The sequence below is a fragment of the Mus musculus genome, chromosome 5 (genome assembly GCF_000001635.26).
Source record: "Mus musculus strain C57BL/6J chromosome 5, GRCm38.p6 C57BL/6J".
Lineage (NCBI taxonomy): Eukaryota > Metazoa > Chordata > Mammalia > Rodentia > Muridae > Mus > Mus musculus.
Window position 1 is genome coordinate 146,247,335 of NC_000071.6, and position 17,263 is coordinate 146,264,597.

General features: G+C 41.8%; 1 protein-coding gene across 8 annotated transcripts in view; it reads left to right on the top strand.

Annotated features, from left to right (window-relative positions):
* The window catches only part of Cdk8 (cyclin-dependent kinase 8), a 72,080-nt gene that overhangs the window by 16,540 nt on the left and 38,277 nt on the right, over window positions 1–17,263 (top strand). For all 8 annotated transcript variants that reach the window (XM_006504836.4, XM_006504840.4, XM_030254515.1 and 5 more), the window contains exon 2: window positions 12,171–12,246. In XM_006504836.4, the coding sequence (XP_006504899.1) occupies window positions 12,171–12,246 (76 nt within the window). The remainder of the gene's footprint in view (window positions 1–12,170; window positions 12,247–17,263) is intronic.

Sequence of the window (17,263 nt, forward strand, 5' to 3'; positions counted from 1 at the left end):
CTTAATGTTCTTAAGAGCTTGCTGTTTGCCCTTTGGGTGGGGCTTTCAGTTATAAATGGTCAGCTTGATGCTCTTCAGTGTTTGCTGTTTCAGTGCTGCCACATCCTAAGCCAGCACAAGTGTCATCAGCTGGGTGACACTGGTGACTGCTCACCGAGTTCCCTGTGCTTGCCTGTCTCACAGGAGAATGAACCACAAGCACTCATAGTTTTCCTTAATGAAAGTTGTACTTCAGTTATGGATAACGCTGGCTACTAGTTTACTTTTAAGCATTTAAAACACAGTTTTGATTTGTCATGTTGTACTAAGTAGCCAAATCCTAGTTACTTTCATGGAGAAAGTATCACCTGCAGAAATAAGTGCTACAAAGAAGCTCTGCATAGATAGATTGCTCATGGAGCTTCTTCTTTCTCTAGGGCTTTGCTCAATAGTGCCCCTAAAAGTATACAGTTTGATGCCTCGTCACATAGTTACAGAACTACAGCTATTACTGCAATCTAACTTTAGAGTGTTTTGCTCCTTCCCCTCCCCTCCCCTCCGCTCCAAAAAGGAAACGCTGGACTCGGTTAATCCTATTTCCTCTAATCCTAGAGCTAGGGTGACCCTCAGTCTACTGCCTGTTCTTGGAATTGCTCATTCTGGACAACTTCCCCTAAACAATACATTGTGTGGTTCTTAGTCGGCTTCTTCTTGCCTTTGAGGCCCTTCTTAGGATACTGTGTGCTACATTTTGTTCACTCTTTCACTCACTGGTGGAAAGTTGTTTTTCCTTTCTGCTTTTGTGAGTGCCGCCTCTGTGGACTTGGGTGTACAGATGCCTGAGTTCCAGGCCTCAGTCCAGATAATCAGTATGCTTACCTTGGTGGTTTGTGCAAAACTAATTGCAGGTTTTGTATTGTTAAATTTGTTGTTTGATTTGTTTGATTCTAGAATACATTCCTTTTTTTTTTTTTTTTTTTTTTTTTTTTTTGAGACAGGGTTTCTCTGTGTAGCCCTGGCTGTCCTGGAACTCACTCTGTAGACCAGGCTGGCCTTGAACTCAGAAATCCACCTGCCTCTGCCTCCCAAGTGCTGGGATTAAAGGCCTGCGCCACCACCGCCCGACTTCTAGAATACATTCTTAATAAATGTAATTATTTTATGCATCAGTTAAATGTACTTTTCTTTGCTGTTTTGCTAGTGACTTCTTATTCAGTGTTTATATTTTTTTCACCCTATGGACCCGATGTTAGACAAAAAGCAAATTCAACTGTTTTCTTATTTGGGTTTAAAATGGGTCATAAAGCAGCAGAGACAGCTGGCGACATCGGCCACTCGTCTGACCCAGGAACGCTAAGGAAGGCACAATGCGGTGCTGGGTGAAGATGCTTCATAGAGGAGAGGAGTCCCTGAAGATGCAGAGCACTGTGGCAGCATCAGAAGCTGACAATGACCAATTGAGAGCGGCCAGCAGAGCCAGTCCTCTTACAGCTGCAGAACTCACGGTGTGCCAGTCAATGGCCATTTGGCTTTTGAAGCAAATTGGGAAAGTGTAAACGCTTGATAAATAGTTGCCTCTTGAGTGAAAATGAAAGCCACTGTTGTGTCATTCTTACGCAATACAGCAGTGGGCCTGGCCTGTTGGACTGTGATGTGTGCCAAAAATGGTTTACGTACAACCGCCAGTGTTGACTCTCTGAGTGGCTGGCCTGAGAAGCAGTCGCAGAGCATGTTCCAAAGTCAGATTCACACCAAAAGAGGGTCATGCTTCGGTGGTCTGCTGCCGATCTGATGCAGGTTTCTGCATCCCAGCACTGTCAGTACATCTGACGAGTGTGCTCGCAGACTATTGAGATGCCGAGACTGACACCACCTGCAGCTCACAGTGTCCACAGGAAGGGCCAGGTCTTCTTCATGACAGCACCCAGGAGGCTGCACCGTGCACAACCAGTACTTCAGAAGGAAAGGAAATGAGCTATGAGGAAAAGCCTCTTCTACCATATTCACCTGACTTCTCACCAAGCAACTTCCACTCAAGTATCTCAACAAATATTTGTAAGATAAATACTTTATAGCCAGCAGGATGCAGAAAACACTTCCCAACAGTTCTTCAAACCTTTGAAGTATGGATTAAAATTGTTTTAAATTACATTTTCTATTTATGTTATGTGTGTGGGAGTGACTTGTGTGGTCCTAAACCAAAAGTTTTATTATAAAATGTCAGGAAACATCATTATATCTAGAACCAATTTGGCCTTACAGAATAAATACAAGAAGTTCTGCCAAATCTGTAGGTAGATGTTTTGCCTTTGAGCACTGATGACACCAGACCTATAATATATTCTATTTTACATTAATTCCTTTATTTGTTTATATGTCCACTTGTATTTATCCATGAGGACAGTAGTTGCTCCTTGCATGAATGCTAATTTTCTGGGGAGCCCATCCCCTGAAGCAATGGGGACTTAAATTTGAACCATCTTGTGGAACCAAACTGATAAAATGATAGAGATACCACACCTTGACTAAGCCTGCTTAATAGTATGTCTCTTTCTCCTTGAGTCCCATCTTTAAGTTAAATCCTAAGCCTCTGTCTCATTATTCTCAGATGGACTTCAGGGCTTTCTCCTCAAAACCCAGTTCTACTGTGTTCTCTAAGTATTTGGGCTACTTTAACAATTTAAATTTGTACTTATAATCCACATTGTATCTTACATAATATAAAAACACAGTATGTGTAGGTAGCTTAAATACATTGTGTTAGTTACTTTCCTGTTGCTTTAGTAAAAGCCACTGGCAATTAGGGTCTTAGGAGAAGAAGGGTTTGCTCAGTTTGAAACTGCAGACCGTCATGGCAGGGAAGTGTGGAGCAGTAGGAGCTACAGGAAGAGTGAGAACTCACTCTAGAGACTCACAATTCCCCTCCAGTCGTGTCTGTCTCTGTGAGTTAAGTCTAGCTCCCACAAAGGAGCCATAAATGCTGCCTTGATGAACATAGGAATCACCTTTTCCACGACCAGAGATTGTCATTTATAAAAACACTTTACAGTTGGGTTTGGCTCCCTGGAAAGTGGGTTCATTACAAAAGTAGCTAGGTAGCTCCCAAAAGGGTGTGTGCTCAGGGCCTGTGTGTGCTTTGAAATCATCCCCAAGGTCCTTGTGAATTTTGTGAGGTTGTAAAAAGGTGGAAACTCAGCTGAGTATGTTTAAGAACTGGGACCTTGGCGCTAATCACCACCACAGGAATACGGCGGCTATATCAACAAGGGAAAGAGATTAGAGCACCAAGACAACTCCTGCTTCTTTCCTCTAATGTTCTGTATTGTCTCAGAGACTGCCGGCCAGAAGGCATGGCCGGATGCGAACTGTTGAAGCTCAGAAGTGTGAACTAAGTAAACCACGATCCTTCGGAACTGTGTGCTAAGGCAAAACTTTGCTCACCAAGTTCTCCAGGCTCCGGTATTCTACTGCAGAAAACAGCAGAGTAATACTGTCTGGTGATGCCGGATACTAGCCTTGCAGCATGCTCCCTGATAGGCAGTATTTGGCCACGCCTTCTTGCTTTAGTGTCAGGTCTATAATTGAAGATAACATTCCTAACATGGCTGATCTGTACTGACTGACTGTTGCGTGTGACTAAGCCTCAGCAAGTCTTGCTCTAGACTGCAGTGCTTCAAGGCCCTCTTCAGTCTTTACTAATAGTAGTCTCAGAATTGCCCCTGTTCTTTCCATTTTTTCTTGAATATTGTTGGTGCTTTGCAAAGTGAGTGGGTAGGATTATTAGTATTAGTAGGAATACTTTCAGGCTAGGAACACAAAACTAGATGAGGGCTTCTCCTCCTTCCCCTCTCTCTTGATTAGACAAGCTCTCACTGTGTCACATATACCAGTCTTAGTTCTGCCACACTCTCTAGTTCTGTTCTTGCATCCCCTCGTCCCCAGCTTGTAGGTTAGTAGGCTTTTTATTTTATTTTTTCAACTTCCTGTTTGAGCTGTAGATTCCCAGCAATGAAAGACTTAAATCTAACAGAAGAATAAAGAAAACAGCAGCCAGGACACACAGAAAACACACAGGGTAGTGGGATAGTGTGTGTGTGGGTGGTTGTATGAAAGTATTAGGTAAGCTTGAGGCCAGCCAGGGCTACCCTGAGAAACTCTGTCTCAAAAAGGGGCGGGGGGGGGGGGAGTATTAGATAGTCTTCGGGAAAACCTTGACATTTGGAGTCTTGTCTGAGTGGCCTTTATTATCTTAATCATGGATTATACTGTGAGAAATGAGGCCAGGACCTTCACATGCTCAGCAGTTTTAATAAAAAGCTTTCCTACTAATACTGATAGATGAAGTCATCTATCAGTCTCTTCATACCAGAATATATACTTTTACTACATTTCCCGATTCAACTCCTTAACCACTGGTACCACAAGGAACCCATCCTGAGATCACCAGAAGCTGTTCTGTAATGCTGGGGGAGGGACTCTGGGCTGTCCTAGGCAAGTGCTTTGCCAGGGAGCTATAGACTTGGCTCTCTTGCTTAATTTTTAAATGATGACCCATCACCAACCAGCTCTGCAAATTTCCTAGTGTTTCTGATGTCTATCTAGGGCACAGTTTATCAGCACTCGTTTCTCCCTTTTTAGGAAGTGGAAGAGTAGCAGGGATCAACAAACTTTCCCTGAGGGAAGCCAGAGAGTAAACATTTAGATTTGATGGGTCACATGCAGTCTCTCTTCTGTGGGATGGGGGGTGAATAGGTGGGTATATTTTAAGCCACTGTTTATAAATATAAAAACCTACATAGCTTGTGGACAGTATATTAATGGGTCATGGACTGAATTTAGCCTGAACACGGGTATACTGCATTAACATTCTCTAGAGCAGCAGTTCTCAACCTTTGAGTGGGGTGGGTTGGGCATCAGACGACCTGTTCACAGGTGGCCTAAGACCATTGGCAAACACAAGTATTTACATTATGATTCAGGTAAGTAGCAAAGTTAGTTATGAAATAATAATGAAAATAATTTTACAGTTGGGGTTCACCACAACATGAGGAATTATGAAGGACTTCAGGATTAAGAAGAGTATCTCACTGGGAATGCCGACAACCCAATAGTTGGCTCAAGCCACAAAGCTGGCATGCTTTAGCAGTCCCAGTCTAGCCCCCAGAAGTGTCCTAGTGAGCTGTGGGTCTTCAGTCAATACCAGAAGCCTGGAAATGCTAGTTCTGAAGTCAATGAAGGCAGTGGCAGCAGCAACAGGGTAAATCAACTCTAAGACAGGGAGGGCCAGGCTTGAGAAAGGCAAATCATCTTTCTTCCGTCATGGTTCTGCTTTGTGTGTGCTAGGGTAGGTCTTTCTGCATCAGTCAAGCAGTCAGGACAGCATACTGATTTGTGGCAAGTTGATGTGAAAACCAACCGTCATATTTCTGCCCCACGATTTGTGATAGCATGAATGGAAATACAGGGGAGATAAAGTCATAGGATATTATAGAAGGGAGGATTCCTTGCTGAGCGTGTTTCCTTCAGTGAGCAACAGAATGTACAGAATGAAAGAGCTTGGGGTTTAGAGGCCTTTAAGCCAGGCTTCGGAGATACCTTATGCTTAAGAGTGTTTACAGTCCTTCCAGAGGGCCCGAATTCAGTTTCCCGAATCCACACAGTCAACTCCCTCAAACCCACCTCCAGGGGATCGGATACCTTTTTTTCTGGTCTGCTGGCACCTGCACTCATGTGGCATATACCCATACATACACATAAAGTAAAAATATAATTTTAGCTTGCGATCAAGTCGATAGAATCCTCATTAGTTGGCTGTGTTCTGTCTCAGAGGAAATGGGTATTAGTTACTGGTCTCTGTGTTGTGAGACTTTTGATCTGATTCCCATGAAGTGATACCAGAACTTTTACAAAGGTCGGATCTTATGTATAAGCAGCTGGAGAGTTTTATAATTAGATAAATTCAAAGAAGGAAGCTGCTAAATTTTAATTGGAAAAGATCATTTTAAATTGGAAAAGATCTGTTCTCAGGAAAGAAGCTTGGGTATTGGGGACTTGGTTAAGCCCTTTAATACCCACCCATTGTGTGACAATGGCAACCTTCTGCCTGAAGTGGAAACTTAAGGGTCTTTGGAAAGTCAGTTGGAAGGTGTCGCTGGGGCAAACACATGAAGGAACGTTTCACTGAAGCAGACACAGGAGAGAGGATGTTCTGCTAAAGCAAGCACGTGAAAGGACACATGGTGGATTCTCTGCTAGCAACATGCATGAATTGGTCCACTTTACACTGCATTTGTCAGGACTCTATAGAGGAAAACACGCACCAAAACTTCTGGTGATGTGCTGCAGTTTCTTGTAACTTATATGGACTCAGGGTGATTGGCAGAGTGATGTTAGCTGAGGCAAGACCTGTGGAGGACATGTGATGTTTGGAGGGTATAAATAGGACTTGACAGACAGTGGCGGAGGCTGAGCTAGACTTGCTTATAGAGCTCGCTGTGCAGCGTTTGTGGATCTTGCATCTTTGCTGATCTTTGCGTCCCTAAGAGAGGCACAGCTGAGAACTTCTGGCATTCCTCCTGGTCCCTCCTGCTGACTTTTGCCTAGGCTGCTGACTCGTGCTGCTATCCAACTCTACTGCTCTGCACTGCTGGTATATCCATGAAGTGTTTGTGAATGGATTGAGCTGCCACTGCTAACCTGTGAAATGAACTGCCAATTTCCAGACAACATATTTTGCTCCAAAGAACCATTGTAAACAGGTCAACTTCTCCTGTGTCTTTTCTTTCCCACTATCTCGGGTGGGTGGTAGGCTAAAAGGGAAGTTAAATCATTTAAGAGCCATCACTAAAAATCGGTTTTGAAGAACTTAAAGTTACATTTGCTTCAGATGGTCAGTGAATCTTTGCCATTATCTCTGGGTTACAAGTATGGGGTGTATACCTCCTCAGGTTGCCCTGTGTCTTCTCTGAGCCAAGGTAGGAAAGTGCAGAGTGAGGGTCCCTTATTCCATTTTCTGACATTGTCACCTGATGGCTCACCAGCGTAGAAACCAGGAGAATGGATCTGCTCCAGGGCTTGCTGAAAACATGGAGACTGCTTGAGGGAAACCTCAGGATAGAGGTGTCCTGAGGAACTGCTCATTTCCCCAAGAGAGAGCTCATCAAAGAACATAGTCAGAACATACATGCAGCCTTCAGGAGAGGGTAAAGCTAGGGTAATGTGTGCAAATGGGGGTGTGTGTGCTATAAAGCCTATCATCTCAGTACTTCGGAGTCTAGGACAGGAGGACTGAGTAAGTTATAGTACAGCATGAAAAACATTAAGGCCTGTCCCACAAACAGAAGCAAAAGTGTTGGGTTTGGGGTCTCCACGATAACGGGGATGTAGAGGCAGGGATGCAGAGCTCTGAGATCCTGCGTCCGTCCCTCCTCCCCCTTCCATTGTCTTCCTGTGAACTTTTGCTTCCAGAACTCTGAACAGGTGTTTGGATTTAGTCTTAACAAATCTGCAGTCATCTGTAGATCTTTTTCCCTCAGGACAAAGTTGCAGAGAAGAAGCTGCAACTACAACTACTGACTTGATGAGAACTTCAGTGGTGTGGAGAGGTTGCAGTAAGTTATCTTAGGCTACCTTTAGCCTTTGCCCCAGCCATTTATTGCCCACCTCTGTCTATAACCTCACAGATCCCTAGCTCCTACCAACCTAAGAATGTCTTCAGACAGCATCAGGGCTCTATAGCATAGATTCCCCAACTTTGCAGTGAGCTGCCTCCCTGATGTTTCCACCAATGTATTTTAAAAGTGTCTTGATTTATGATTTAATTTATTTTGCTATGTAAAACTTCATGGAACTGATTTGGAGTTGGTAACATGAGTCTGTGTTCCCAGGACACAGTCACTTGTGTTTGGCTCCAGAGTAAACGGCCTCTTACCCTCTTTGAGATGAGAGTTATGCATTTACTTCTATGCTCCCTTTGATTTCAGAAAATCAGACTGATTTTAAATAAAGACATATCCATAAACAATGTCCAAATTAGGTATGGTCTACTTATTAAATAAGGGTGACCTTGGGGATTTTAAAGTAGTGGTTTGCTTTGTACTGTAGATGCTCCTTCCATAGTGAAATTATTTAATTTATAATGTCACAAAATATGAAAGACCATTACTCTGAGAAGTTCTTGAGGGTGGTGAAATGAGGAATTGTGGGTAGTTTTCCCTCTACATCTTTTTAGTTGATCCACAATACTGTTGGTCCTGTTACCTTCCCAAGTGTTTCTGTCAAGCAGCTGCCTGCTCTGTTTATGATGAACATGGTGTAGGTATGTGGCTGTTAGACTAATAGGACCATCAGTGGCTTACTCTGATTCTTCCCAAAGAGGAGGCTCTGTTGGTGGTTTGGGGGGACAGACAGTAGTTTCCAGTCTGGATTTTGCTTGCACGTAGACTGCTTTATTCTTTACTTTAATTACTTAACAGAAAGTAATAAGGAAGCTTATATCTGCTTCAGGAGCTCCTGAACACTATCTGAGGATGTTGTCAACATTGTCCTGAGACCCTCTATAACCTTGTTTTTCCTTGTGTAGCACTGAATTAGAGTATTGCAATTCATAGAGAGGAGTGTGGATTTTGGCCTTCCAAGAGCTGCACATAAAATCTGTAGCTTTCTCAATCTCTTTGATTTCCTACAAAGTCCAAGATTTTTCAGGTTACCTGTGGACTTTTCCTGTGTTGTTTTTTTTTTTTTAAATTGACTTCTTGTATTTGAGTTTTCTATACATGAACTAAGTAATATAGATGTGGCAGCTATGGATTATATATTTCTAAAACATTTTTTAATTCTTTTGGAAAGGAACAGATAAGAAAGTTGGGATCAAGAGAACAAAGCTGTGTGTTGAGTTGTGCTTGCATGCGTAAGGGATAACCCTGGTGTCATTAGAGCTGATGGTGCTCTAGATTCCAACCCAGAGCCTCGGTTCTAGACTACATCTGAGGACAGCCCTCAGTTTTTCATGATCTCACATAGTTTAGAATTAGTCCAGAACTTGTATACATTTTAACTTTTTGTAATATATGTATATACTTTATAGTAAGCAGTAAGCTATTATCTACAAATATTTGATGCATTCATGGCATACCTAACATTTTCTTATTTTTTGTAATGTTTCTAGGCTATATAATTCATTTGCAACTTTTTTTTTTCCCGAGACAGGGTTTCTCTGTGTAGCTCTGGCTGTCTAGGACTCACTCTGTAGACCAAGCTGGCCTTGAACTCAGAAATCTGCCTGCCTCTGCCTCCCAAGTGCTGGGATTAAAGGCGTGCACCACCACTGCCCGGCCATTTGCAACTTCTTCACACACTTGTAAATATTAAGAAAATTGTATAGTAATAGACCTGCATAGCTCAAACTCTGTTTGAGGGTTAGTTGTACTTAGAATGCTATAGTAGCATTTATTTATAATTTGACTGCTTATATTGGATCATTATTGAAACCAGTGATTAAATTTTTTTTAATATCTCATGAACCTTTTACTTTAAAAATGTTTACATAGTGGGACATGGTGGCACATCCCTTTAATCTCAGGTGACAGAGGTAGGTAGGTTTCTGTGAGTTTAAAGCCAGCCTAGTCTATAAGTCAAGCTCAGGCCCACCAAGGTTGCCAAGTGAGATCCCGTCTCAAAGTGAAGTCCAAGACAAGAGTCTCGGCTGAGGGATTGCCCAGATCAGATTGATGTGTGGCCGTGTCTGCAGTAGGCTGTCTTAATTATAATGGCTGTCGGAGGCCTGATCAGGTGCCTGGGTCGTGTGAGAAAGCTAGCCAAGGTCTGGAGACGTGGCTCAGCAGATAAAAGCACTGCTCTTCTTACAGAGGACCTGAGTTCAGTTCCCAGCACTTAGTGGAGCTCCTATAATTCCAATTCCAGGGATATGATGACTTCTTCTGGCCTCCATGGGCACTTGTGTATGTGCACATTCTTACGGACACAGACACATTCATAAAAATCTTTTAACAAGCAACAGCAGCAGTAGCAACAGCTAGCTGGCTGAGCATGAGCCTGCGAGTGAGCCAGCAAGCAAGCAGCAATTCTCCATGGTTTCTGTTCAAATTTGTGCTTGAGTTTCTCATTTTAAATCAAAACATACTATAATCATACTCTGGTAATAGCCTAAGTCACACTCAAGTACCTTCCAGAGTCCTTTTTAGTGATGGGCTGTATCCTGTAAGCTGGAATAAACCTTTTCCTCTCCTTAAGTTGATTCAGGCCATAGAATTTGTCACAGCACCCACGATGAAGCTAGAATAGGATATTAAGGAGGTGAATGAGCAAGTCTTTTGAGTTTAGTATTTCCGTACCTTTCACACTATTTGTCTTTGGAGGGCTCAAGTCAGAGATGTTAATCTTCTTTCTACCTCGGACAGAACAGAATGTATTATATAACATTATCAGTTACCACCATATCCATCTACCCCCCCCACCCCCATATAAATGTTAGTAGACTTCCAAATGTGTTTATTTTTATGTCTTTACTTATTCCAGACTTTGAAAAACCACTCGGGTTTAGTATTAAAGTACAGTTATCCTTAATATCTTTCTCATATGACGAGGCCTGTGGGACTTTTACTATGAAGAATGTTGTAAAATCCTTTATTATAAAGCTGTGTCCCTGTGGGAAATAGCGTCTTAGTTGAATAATTAAGATTTGTTTACCTGAGAATTTGGTATAAATACATTATAAAGGAAAGAATAAAGCAATGTGAGTTTTAATAACTTAAGAGAATGAAGCATTAAGTGACCGTAACTGGCTTTACAAGGGTTGAGTCAGTCAGCTCCTCACTGTACTCCCTTCTGGATTTCCTGCTAGGTTGTGAGCTTGTCTTTGTTTAATAGAAATCATGGAAGTCATCAAAGTAGGATATTCCTCACCTTTGCTGTTTCTTGATCTTCTTCAGGATCCTCAGTAGTCCAGGAAAATAAAGGGTATCAGAGTCCCCAAGCCCTGAGCCACCCCCAGCTAGATGATGAGTCTGAGAAGTCCTTGCTTGGGTCTTCTGTCAGAGTAACCCCTGAATTGTGTCTCTGGTTTATACTTGACCTGTCATAGCACTCGAATCATGTTATGGCAGATTGGTTACTTAAGACATGAAGCTCTGTAAGAGATAGAGCAAGGGTGTGTCTCCAGTTGTGAGCACAGTTCTTGATACATACTACTTAGAAATAAAATAGGTGCTGAGAGAAGGACTCTGGAAGGTACTTGAGTGTGACCTACGCCTTACCAGAGTATGATTAGAGTATGTTTTGATTTAAAATGAGGACAGTTTTATACTTTAGTGACGTATCTGAACTTCTCTGATGCATTGACATCTAAACTGGTTCTAGAAACTGTCTTTTTGTTTGTTTGTTTGTTTGTTTGTTTGTTTCTCTGTGTAGCCCTGGCTGTCCTGGAACTCACTCCGTAGACCAGGCTGACCTCGAACTCAGAAATCCGCCTGTCTCTGCCTCCCAAGTGCTGGGATTAAAAGCATGCGCCACCACAAGAAGCTGTCTTAGTTAAGGTTTCCATGGCTGTGACAAAACACCATGACCAAACAGCAAGTTGGGAAGGAAACAGTTTATTTGGTTTGCACTTCATATTACTGTTCATCATATGAGGAAGTCAGGACAAGAACTCAAACAGGGCAGGAAGCTGGAGGCAGGAGCTGATACAGAGGGGTGCTGCTCACTGGCTTGCTCCCCATGATTTGCTCAGTCTGCTTCCTTACAGAACCCAGGACCACCCATGAGAGGGTCTTATAGAACTCTCCTCCATCAATCATTAATCAAGAACATGCCTTACAGCCTAGTCTTACGGAGGCATTTTCTCAGTTAAGGTTCCCGCCTTTCAGATAACTCTAGTTTGTGTGTCAAGTTGACATAAAACTAGCCAGCACAGAAACCAAACTTTATTTCAGAAGGAAACTTGTCCCTAGGAGTCCAGAGCAGGATGTCTGACTCTGTGTCCTTCACAACTAATTGGAGTCCTGGACAAGGCTGCACATTCTGGTGGTGATACCACCCTCCCTGGGAAACTGCCTTTAGTAATTTTCCTGTCTGACAATGGCATTAAACAGAAGGTTTCATTTTTATGTAGTACTTTATTAAAATGTGTGCAAACATAGAGTAAGCTGTATATTAAAATAACTTTGTTTTTACAGGAAGGACGATAAAGACTACGCTTTAAAACAAATAGAAGGAACTGGAATTTCTATGTCGGCATGCAGAGAGATAGCAGTAAGTGAAGCTCTTGTTGTTACCACATCAGCTGATGTAGGAGTGTCAACTGTATGTCTCTGCTCTATGAATTATATGAATTGAAAGCTGATAAATATTTTTCATTATAAATATTTCCAGAAAATGCATTTAAAAAAAAAAAAAAAGGAGAATTGAGGGTGGCTTGAAGTTCTTGCAGAGTATACATTTATTTGGGATAAATATTACTATATCCTAGAGCTCCTGTTGTCATTTCATTCTTGTTAATGAGTATCAGTTATTATATAAAGTCAACAGTTCTATATGACTGGAATTAGTATCTTTATGTATGCCAGTTTAAAAATGAGATTCTGCTTGATTATTACCATGTTTGTTTGTTTTTTTTTTTTTTTGTATATTTTTTTTGGAAGCACAGCTTTCCATATTGTAACTAGAATCTCCTTACTCCAGAGGAAGTATTCTCATGTTAATACATTGTTAGTAAATATGCATAAACTAAACATTGTGTCCTTGAGATTGACTTGAGTTTTTACTTTTATAAGCTGTGGCTCTGGGCTGTTGAGATGGCTCTATGGGAAAAGGCGCTGCTGCCGAGTGACGGCGCAGCCTGAGCTCAGTCCCTGAGCCGTGCGCTGGAATGAGAAGACCAACCAACGCCCCCTAGTGTCCTCTGACTGTACACACAGTTAAAGAAAAAGTGGTTGGAATGTATGTGTCCTGACGCTGTAATCAGACCTCCATGGGTGTGGGTCACAGCCTCTGCTGTTGTACTGCTTTAGTCCTTGCGTCTGTAAATGTGTAAATGTGGCTTCAATGATCTACAAGCATTAATTTAAATAATCATACTCAGTTACCAGATTCTTGTTAATGTGCCTTCCAAGGACAACCGTTTGTTGACAGGACATTAAAGTAGGAAAAATGAAGATTCACAAATCTGGGTCTCTGTGTTTGAATATTTTTACATTACTGGTAAAAGAGACCCATGAATCTTAACAGTACAAATTAGTGAGTGCAGTGTCATGATAGAGATAGATTGGAAAAGAAAAGAATGCTTGCTTGTTGGGTAGAAGAGTTGGCAAGAGATGGAAGACATGCGGAAGAACTATCTCCATGTCAGCTGTAGGACCCAGCCATTTAGTTCTCTTCAGCAACCCAGTGTAATGACAGTAGTAATGACAGTGTAATGACAGTAGCCCAGATTATTTTGATGCCACACCTGGCACTGGGAAGAATCTACTCAATAAGTCTTGATCCATTAGATTGAGTTTTAAGAATCATACACACACACATACACACACACTCACATACATACATTCATGAATAGTATTTTATTACAGATGGCAATCTACTTTGCACACAATTGTATATTTTAAGAAATACATCTGAGTGTCATGAACATAAAATTTTAAATGAGACATGGGCGCGGGAAATGTGTACGGAAGACGCACTCCCCGGCGCCGCTCGTGGGGGGCCCAAGTCCTTCTGATCGAGGCCCAGCCCGTGGACGGTGTGAGGCTGGTCGCGGCCCCCGGCGCGCCGGGCTCGGCTCTTCCTGGAGTCGGATTGCTTGGGAATGCAGCCCAAAGCGGGTGGTAAACTCCATCTAAGGCTAAATACCGGCACGAGACCGATAGTCAACAAGTACCTAAGGGAAAGTTGAAAAGAACTTTGAAGAGAGTTCAAGAGGGCGTGAAACCGTTAAGAGGTAAACTGGTGGGGTCCGCGCAGTCCGCCCGGAGGATTCAACCCGGCGGCGCGCGTCCGCCATGCCGGTGGTCCCGGCGGATCTTTCCCGCACCCTGTTCCAAAAAAAAAAAAAAAGAAAAAAGAAAAAGAAATTTATATTAGTAAACACAGAAATTGACTTGGGACTATTTAATTTTATCTTATTGCTTATCCAGAGTCCAAAGGTTGTGGGCAAATGCTAATAACTTTTAATTCTATTCGTTTAATAAAACTAAAAACTAGAGGTTTCTATATGGCTTTTTAAATAACATTCTCAGTTTTGGTTAATCTTTCCCCCTATGTCCTGCCACTGTGGATGGCAGGAGATGTTAGTGCAGACCAGCCAAAAGGGCTTTTTCCAAAAATATACAGATGCCACATCACTATGGAGCACAAAGGGGCCCCCAAGTGACTACCAACCCTTGGGGCACCTCAGCAAGCCAGCAAGAGACCTAGAAATGGCAGATACTCTACAAGCTCCAGGCACCAAACAAGCCTTTGCCTAGCCAGTGCCTACCTGCAGAAGGATAGAGGACTTGGTTTTTTGTTTTTTTTACCAAAAGTAATTTAATTTATAATGTCTCCCCAATAATAAAGAAAATGGGGTTTAAAATTAACAAAACATTTTCAGGATCTGTGTGGTCAAAACTACAAATTTCTGATGGATGAAAGCAGACCTAAATGGTTAGAATTCCATACTATGTTCATGGATTGGAAGACACATAATAGTTAATATGTCAGGTCTCCCTAAATGGATCTACAAATACTATACAGTTTCCATCAGAATTCTAGCAGGGGTTTCATAGAGAAAGATGATTCTAACATTTGTGTGGAAAGACAAGGGAGTCAGAAAAGTGAAAATAAAGTTGAAAAAGCATGTAAATAGAGCAATGCTGGCTCGTTGTGAAGTGGCTAGGAAGCTGGAGTAATCATATCTGAGTTTGGAGAAGAGTTAAACCCATAGCTAGATGTCCAGGATAGAGCCACAGAAACGCAACCACCTATAAATACGATTGTTGGCAAATATACAAGTAATTTGATGAACAAGGATACGACTTTCATGAAGGACACTGAAACTATTGGGTAACCAAATTCAAAAGTTAAAATAATAAAAGATCCTTTGCCATAAACCTCACAAGGACAGAGGCACTTTAAACTAACCTTGACTCACAGGGCAGAGGCAAGTGTCCCCATAAGTGACCTTCATACTGATGTGGCTCTGAGAGAACAAGACAGGTGAAATGGACTTGGAACAGTGGAGGGATGTGGGGGAGACCAAAGCAGATCTCCCGCCAGTTCATCATGGGCAGTCAGCAAGTGGATCCAAAGCAGATCTCCCGCCAGTTCATCATGGGCAGTCAGCAAGTGGATCCTGTGGGGTTTGGAGAATCATCGGACAGAGCAGTGAAGTATCTGGATCCTTTGTTTCCCAGGTTGTGTTCAGCCACTCAGCCAGGGCTGGCTTCTCCGCTTCCATTTCCATGTGAGATGGTTTCGGTTAACTAGCCTTCACTCTCTTGACTCCTGAGATAAGATTGTTCGACACCAGGGATGGTTCATCAAATTCTATTCTATATGCACAGGTCAGTGTTAAAATGGAATTCACTAGACCTTGCTTTGTGATGTTAGAGGTCAGGCTGCTTACGACTGTTGGTGGGATCAAAGGGACTGGAGGGCGAGGGGAGCTTTAGAGCGGATAATGGTTTGGGTCTTCTTTCGCCTTGGTTTTGGTTCCAAGGGAACCAAATGTGAAATTTCATTGGCTTCAACCTTTGTGGTTCTTGTATTATCATGCCCATGGCATGAGCACAGTCAGTCAGAGGACCGCTTGTAGGAATGGTTTCTCTCCTTCTCTGTGAGACCCAGGGATCGAATTCAGGTTGGCAATAAGTGCCTTTAACCTACTGAACTATCTCTCGTGGCCATGCATTTATTATTTTTTATTACTTTTTAAAAATACACTTGCAATTAAATAAAAACAGTACATTAAAATTAACCAGATCTAAAGTCTATACAACTTAATGAACTTAAAATGGCTGCAAAATGCTTTTGTAGATTGATTGGATTTTGGATAAAGGGTGCTTGCCTTTATAGATAGCTCAGTAACTAGAAATGCATTTACACACAAAGAAATAGCAAAGACCTACCTGTCATGGTATTCTACATTTTAACTTGGACAGGGATTTTTAGTTCAATGTAGTACATTTACAACCTTTTCCTTTTATGGCTGTTTTCTCTGTTGGGCAAAGAAATCTTCATCAGTGCACAGGTTCAGGAACTGTGTAAGTGTAGGTCTGTTTCTAGACTGTATCTGCACCACCGACGTTATCTAGTCTGCCACTAATACCAGATTTACAGACTCAGTGTCATGCAGGGTGAAGCTATTAGCGTTACCTCTTGTTGAGAGTATTTGGGCTATTTAAGGTCCTTTGTGGTGTTATGTGGGGTGGGTTGGTTGGTTAGTTGGTTGGTTAGCTAGTCAAGTTTAATTTCTAAAGAGTGCCGTCTAGAATTATGACAGATCAGTAAATCATAAATTGATTGAGAAAATTGATATCAATATTGTGACTTTGAAGTTAATGGAAAGGCATACTTTTTATTTTATAAGATTTTTTTCAATATCTTATTTTTACAGACATTAGTGTAAAGACTGCATTATCTCTGTTAGTTTTATCTTTTATGAATGAATTTTAAAAACATGAAACATGTTTTTCATATTGAAATGGAATTATTTTAAACTTCAGCTTTCAAGGATTTTTTTCTGCTATATTCTAAAATAGAATTACTTTTTTTCATTATGTTTACATGATATATTGCTATATTGCATATCCTGAGCCCTTTCTCAGTTCCAAGGTAGTTTTGGTGGTTCCTCCAGGCTTCCTAGTGGGGCAGCTGTGTTTTCTTCCATCTTTTTTTTTTCTTACTCATTTTTATTTTTATTTTTATTTTTTTATTATTAGGTATTTTCCTCGTTTACATTTTCAATGCTATCCCAAAGGTCCCCCATACCCACCCCCCCAATCCCCTACCCACCCACTCCCCCTTTTTGGCCCTGGCGTTCCCCTGTACTAACTCTAGCTGCATATGTTTTCTTCCATCTTGGTGCTTTGTTTTCCCTTTCCCGTCCTGAAGCACAGGCGAGGCTAACGCAGCATTGGGTGAGGGACGAGGAGGTGGCTTACATTTTCTGTGATGTTAGCTCTGGACTTTATGTGGCTGCCATTGGTTAGCCTCGAAAGTTTAAAGTTCCTCTTAAATCAAGTTTTCAGAAGAATTTCTCATTATCATTCTGTTTCATCGCCTGTTTTCTTCT